Below are 6064 nucleotides of genomic sequence, written 5' to 3' on the forward strand. Positions count from 1 at the left end.
TCCCCCCCCCCCCCCCCCCCCCCCCCACGTTGTTGTGCAGCAGCAGGCCTCCCTCTCGAATCCAGCAGCCACCCATCAACCCCTGCTCCTGCTCCTGCTCCCCCACCCCAGCCCCTCACCCAGGTTCGCCTCCGGCCTCTCCGGCCGGTAGCCCCAGGAGCAGTCCAGGATCTGCTGCTCCGAAAGGGACACCGCCTGGCCGGTGGACAGCCACCAGGCCCCCTCCATCGCCCCGGTGGCCGCAAACGACCTGCAGGGGGCGGGAGCAGCAGCAGCGGTGGAGGCACAAGCCGGAGGGGCACGGGAAGCTGCGAGGGCACACCGCTGGCGCTGGCGCCGGGAGGGTGTCGGCAGCGCCTGTGGAAGCCAGCCGGCCAGCGGAGGCGGCCCGGGCGGGGGCGCGGCAGGCAGGGGGGCACTGCCAGGCGCGGGGCCGGCGCGCGAGGCCGGCCCCGGCAGGCAGGCGCACCAGCAGGATCCACAGGTGGCTTGGTCCTTGACCCCCACGCTGTCTGCGCCCGTGCCCCGCCACGTCAGGCTGGCAGGCAGCCGCGTGGCGTCGGCCCGGGCCTCGTACGGCAGCTGGTGCCTGGCCAGCTTCCCGCGCTCCTCGGCCGTCGCGCCCACCGCCTCGGCCCGCGCGCCGCCGCCGGCGCCGCCCTCCCGCAGCAGCCGCTGCTGGCGGGCCGCCTTCTTGGGCAGCATGAGCGCCACAAACTCCTCCTCAGAGTAGTCGCCAAACCTGCGGAGGAGGCGGCCGGCAGCCAGGCAAAGTGAGCAGGGACGAGGGACTAGGTGGGGCAGGGCCGCGGCACAGCCTGTGCCGAGGCAGCCCCCACCTGCCTGCCTGCCTGCCTGCCCGGCAGAGCGCGATCACTGACAACAAACATCACACACACCACACACACACACGCGCACACAAACACACACACACCTGTTCATCTCCAGCGTGTACTGCCTGTCCCGCCGCGCGTTGTGCGCCTCGATCAGGCGCCGGCTGGCGTGGAACAGCTCGCGGCGGCGCTGGTAGTCGGGCAGCGAGGCGTGGGAGCGCGCGGCGCCGTGGCCCGCCAGGAACACGTCGTACTGCAGCGGTACAGGCGCGGTACATGAGCGGTACAGGAGCGGCACACCACCCTGCCTCCCACTCTCCACCCCCTCCCCCGCCTCAGCCACCAACTCACATCTCACATACAGCCAACCAACCGCCGACGCAGTCTCCCGTTTCATCACCCCTTCCCCCGTGCCTTCGGGCCACACATCAACACACCTGCGCGTCGCCCCGGTAGCGCACGGCGGGCACCATGGCGGCCCAGCGCATCTGCGCGCCGGCGCGCCCGCGCCCGCCCGCCGCCGCCGCTTCCTCCCTCTTGCACAGATCAGGCGTGCGGAAGAGGTCGGGGTGGGGTCGGCCCGCCTCATAGTGGGAGTAGTCCACCACCCACTCATCGAAGTGAGACCCCGAAATCATGCTGCGGCAAGGCAAGCACGGGAAGAAAAAGCTTGTTTCAGTGACCTTATGGGCTTGGGGCCCTGGCACGCGGGCGCAGAGCAGCGCCGGCGCCGCGTCCGGCGGGCACCCCTCAGCCCCCCGCGGCCGGCCGGCCGCGCGCGGCTGCTGCCGGGCAGCAGGCGGCCGGGCTGGCTGGCGGCGGCTGCGCCACAACTCACTCGTTGCCGTGCATGTGCAGGCGGTGGGGCGTGCCGTCGGCAGCAGCATAGAACTTGTACACCACATGCTTGGCCTCGTGCCTGCAGGCGGCAGCGGCAGCATCGGCGGCCGCAGGCTGACTGGCTGCGCATGGGAGGAGAGCTGCATGGGTGGCGGCGCCTGCCAAACATCGGTGCAGACCCAGAAGCATGTTGGTATTGAAGCCACTCCCAATGCCGCCACCGGCTGATCCGCTCGTACTGCCACCCACCTGGCCTCGTACCGCCACACATCGGCATCCTCGCCATTCAGCTCCTCGGTGCCCCCAAACTGCCAGCCGGTGATGTCGGGCAGCGCGCTCATGCGCCCCTCCTCCCCCTCCTCATCCCCAAACTTCAGGCACACCTGCACATGGGGATGCCACCATGGGTACGGTGCGGTACGGTGCGGTACTACGGTGCGCCAGGCTGGGACAAGCTCACAGCATTGGCATGCAGGCGCAGTACAGGTCGGGGCAGCACGCAACGGCAGGCAGGCAGGCAGATGCGCGAGGCAGCCCAGGCAGGCAGGCAGGCCGGCGGGCGAGGCAGGCCAGGCAGGCAGGCCAGGCCCACCCACCAGGCGGTCAATGCGAGGCACGAGCTCAAAGGTCTTGCCCTGCAGCCAAGCCAGGCACAGCCAGCCAGCCAGCCAGCCTGGGTGGGCACGCGCATGAGAAGCGGCGGCGGCGGCAGCACCAGCAATGCGAACAAGGCCCAGGCAGGTGCAGGCAGCACTGGCAAAGCGCCCTGCACGCTTGGCGCGTCACAAGACAGCCGCTTCGGCGCCGTGCCTGCTTGGCGATGAGCACTTGTGTGGAGCCATAGGTGTCCATGCGGACGCGTCCCGCCTTGGCGTCCCGCCAAAAGGCGACGGGGTAGGAGATGGCGGGCTGCTGGACGCGGGCGGTGTAGGGCAGCGTGAAGGTGTAGTTGACCTGCGGGAGGAGGGCGACGCGTTGGGAGCAGGGTGGGAGAGGCTGGGGGTGGGGAGTGGCGTTGGTGCAGGCGGCAGTCTTGGCAGGCAACTGCTGCACACGCCACAAGGGACCGCATGGCAGATCTGGTGCTGGTTGCAGGAGACTACAGCAGCAGCACTCACAGAGTAGCTCTCCGGGAAGCGCGGCGCCTCGCGGGCAGCTCCTGGCCGCAAGCTGGCGGCGGCGGCGGCGCTCCCGTCCACTGGCAGCCTGGCCGCTGTCGCCGATCCAAACAGCAGCAGCATGCACGCCGCGATAGCAGGGACCCTCAACATGGTTCCGGCTGGCCTCTTGTGGGGACTGGGGCTGTCGATTGCCGCCGCAGAGAGACCAGCAGGCGCAGCCTGGTGGCCCCCCGATCCACTGAGATGCTTCAGGGATGTGCAAAGCTGCAGGGGCAAAAATGGCCCCCAAGAGGGGGGGTGAACCCTCGAGGGCGGTACGGGTGGGCCACGCCAAGTACACATGTTTTTGAAGCAGCATGATGCGAATTAAAAGGATTGAAGGCTGGAAAGGTCCCACGCCTCTAGTAGAGTGACAAAAGCGATCGCTGGAGCGCAGGGAGATTTGCCAGCGCAGCGGGAGATGCGCCCGCGGTGCGCAAGCTAGTGCCGCTTGAGAGAGGTGTGTTCATATGCTCCCTGCCCACAATCACAGATGATCCTCATGCCCTTGCTCCCAGAGGGGTTTGCTGGGTCCATGCCTCTTCAACTCCCCTTAAACTGCAGACGATGCACGCTCCCTGCTTACAGGTAGCAAGGGCGGGCTCTGGAACAGCGTCGGAGATGCAGCGCAGAAAGGCGAGCAGGAGAAAGAGCAACAGCAGAGAGCACAGCGAGCGGCAGGTAAAGCAGGCGGGCGCCAGGGGCGGCGGCGGTTATTGTTGCATCTCGGCGCCGCCGTCCTGCTCCCCATCTGCCCCTTCTGCCTCATTGTACATGTACTCCTGGGCATACTCCTGCAGGCAGAGGCAGGCAGGCAGGCAGGCAGGCAGGCAGGCAGGGTCGGCAACATACATAGCCATGGCTACCGCAACGAAGAGTGCAACGTCCCTGGGGCACAACCGCGGCAGTCAGACCCCGCAGCTCAGCACAGCGCAGCCCTGCACCCGCCACCCTGGGCCGCCCTTGGGCCCGGCCGCCCGCCGCCGCTCCACAGCACTCGCTGGCGCCGGCGGCGGCGCGCCTGCAGGTACTGCACGCTGCGCTGCACGTCCAGGAAGAGCGTGTACGCGCGGCTGATGTCCTCCACGCCCACCGCCGCCGCCTTGCGCTTCTGCGCCACCAGCGCGGCCGCCGAGATGAGCTGGATGGCGTAGCGCAGCGACGTCTCCACCCCAATCTTGGTCAGCAGGTCCTTGGCGTCGTCAGCCACCTCCACATCCTCCTCCTCAGTCCTGCAGGCGGGCGGGGAGGCAGGGGCCAGCGGGGAGGGAAGGGTGAGGCGCAGGGGGCGCCAGGAGGGGAGCTGGCCAAGCCGCGCCAAGCCCGCTCCCGCAGACCGTCCAGCCCGGCTCATCGGGCCGGAACCGGCTGCACGGCTGCCCAGCGGCTGCACTGCTGCTGCAGCCACGGGGCCCAACCAGAACTGGCCAGATACTTTCAAGGGCAGCAGCTGCTCACAGCCCGCCCACCGTATGTCCAGAATCTTGCGGATCTCCTTCTCGCTGTAGGGCTGTGTGTTGATGATGAGCAGGCGGTCCAGCAGGTCGATGGGGATGCCGTGCGGGGCGCGGTAGGCGGTGCCCCTGCAGGCGGCGGCGGGGACGGGCGCCGGGGAGGCGAGGGGGCAGCTCCAGGTGAGTGGGTGGAGCGGGGGCGCAGGCGTGCTGTGGGCAGTGCAGGTCGGCATGGAGAGCGATGGCAGCATTCCACGGTAAACGTAAGGCTCGTACTGCACAACACACCCACCCCACCCCACCCCACGACACCACACACACACGCGCCCGCCCCCACCTGATCTTGGTGATGCCCCTGTTTGTGGCCACCACCAGTATGGGCGCCATGTCGCTCTCCAGGGCGCGGTTGAGGAAAGAAAAGCACTCAATGTCCAGCATGTGCACCTGGGGCATCAGGGGGGTGGGGGGAGGGGAGGGGGTGGGGTGAGGGGCAGCATGGCGATGGAGGCTTGGTGCAGGGGCAATATGGAGGCGTGGCGCTGGCGCCTGCCTCCCAGTACCATGACCACACATCGACATCGATCAACACAACACTTGGGGTCTGGTTTAGGTGGCCGTGCACCCGACGGGCTGCGCCCCTGGCGAGGGCACGGACCGGCGCCGCTGCTGCTGGCAAGGCGGCCTTGCAGGTGGTGCTCGACGCACGGCCCAGCCAGACATGGTGCCAGCACAGCACATGCCCACCGCCAGCCACCCCCAGCCCCCGCCTCACCTCATCAATGAATAGCACCCCCGGCACAATCTCCGCCTTGCCCTCCTCCCGCCACTCGGCCACCTTGCCGTCAATCTGCTCCCGCACCTGCGGCCCAGGGGCGCCAGGCCAGGGGCAAGGGCAGGGCAAGCGTCAGCGCACCGTGTCTTCGCCCGTGACATGGCCCCACCACGACAGGACTTGGCTCCTCTCCCCCTCTCCCCACTAGCCCAGCCAACTGCCTCCGTCCCACCAGGCAGCCAGGCAGCCCCGCGCCTCTTCACACCCGCCCCACCCCACCCACCCACCTCTGGCCGTATCTCCCCAGTGTCCCCCGCAAACAGCGCCAGGAAGCCCTGCTGGCGGGAGTTGATGACGTCGATCTCGTGCAGGCTCACCACATGCACCACCTCCCGCCGCTTCTGCAGCTCGCCGTCGGGGCACTGCACAAACTTGGGTGGCGGGGCCTGCGGGCCAGGAAGCGGGGGCCAGAGGGCAGGGCAGGGGGAAGGGGCGGGTGAGGCGAGCCGCACGGCAAAGCAGGCGTGCGCTGCACCACGGGGCCAGCGGGCGCTGCCGTACGCAACAGGCACAGAGAAGGGGCTGCCCGCCACCCTGAAGCGCCCGCTCGCCCACCCACCCAACCAGGCTCCTGCGCCTCCAAGCACACACACGCACACTGTCCCCATACCCTGCCCCACCCTGCCCCACCACACAGACAGCAGGCCCCCAAGCGCACCCATGGCATCATAGTCCCGCGACCGAGCAAAGGAGCGCCCCAGCTTGGTGACCTTGCCAGAGGCCTTGTCTATCGCAACCACGTCGCCCGCCGTGACCTGCAGCCAGGCGGGCGGCGCGCCAGGCCACGCCATCAGCCCAACCGAGCGCTCCGGACAGGCATGCATGGCAGGCGCCGCCCCGAGCCACCTGACAGCCTCCTCCTGCACCGCACCCTTCTCCTCCCACCCACCCGCCGAGGCGTCTCCTGTCCTATGCTGCCCCACCCCAACCCCAACCCCTCCTGGC

At 69.1% G+C, this 6064-nt stretch overlaps 2 protein-coding genes across 2 annotated transcripts in view; both read right to left on the bottom strand.

Moving 5' to 3' along the window:
- Nucleotides 1-2914, bottom strand: part of CHLNCDRAFT_136123 (hypothetical protein) — a gene marked incomplete at both ends in the record, with an annotated part of 4475 nt that extends 1561 nt beyond the window's left edge. The window contains 9 exons of the mRNA XM_005846088.1: nt 120-250; nt 470-742; nt 935-1086; nt 1271-1472; nt 1672-1752; nt 1923-2056; nt 2270-2308; nt 2502-2627; nt 2792-2914. Of these exons, the coding sequence (XP_005846150.1) occupies nt 120-250; nt 470-742; nt 935-1086; nt 1271-1472; nt 1672-1752; nt 1923-2056; nt 2270-2308; nt 2502-2627; nt 2792-2914 (1261 nt within the window). The remainder of the gene's footprint in view (nt 1-119; nt 251-469; nt 743-934; nt 1087-1270; nt 1473-1671; nt 1753-1922; nt 2057-2269; nt 2309-2501; nt 2628-2791) is intronic.
- Nucleotides 2915-3546: 632 nt separating this feature from the next.
- The window catches only part of CHLNCDRAFT_56242 (hypothetical protein), a gene marked incomplete at its 3' end in the record, with an annotated part of 3977 nt that continues 1459 nt past the window's right edge, over nt 3547-6064 (bottom strand). Inside the window, exons 4-10 of the mRNA XM_005846089.1 lie at nt 5740-5874; nt 5347-5505; nt 5060-5146; nt 4625-4731; nt 4303-4416; nt 3870-4065; nt 3547-3627 (exon numbers count right to left, since the gene is read on the bottom strand). Coding sequence (XP_005846151.1) covers nt 3547-3627; nt 3870-4065; nt 4303-4416; nt 4625-4731; nt 5060-5146; nt 5347-5505; nt 5740-5874 — 879 coding nt within the window. The remainder of the gene's footprint in view (nt 3628-3869; nt 4066-4302; nt 4417-4624; nt 4732-5059; nt 5147-5346; nt 5506-5739; nt 5875-6064) is intronic.

This window comes from Chlorella variabilis (genome assembly GCF_000147415.1).
Source record: "Chlorella variabilis unplaced genomic scaffold CHLNCscaffold_15, whole genome shotgun sequence".
In the NCBI taxonomy this organism is placed as follows: domain Eukaryota; kingdom Viridiplantae; phylum Chlorophyta; class Trebouxiophyceae; order Chlorellales; family Chlorellaceae; genus Chlorella; species Chlorella variabilis.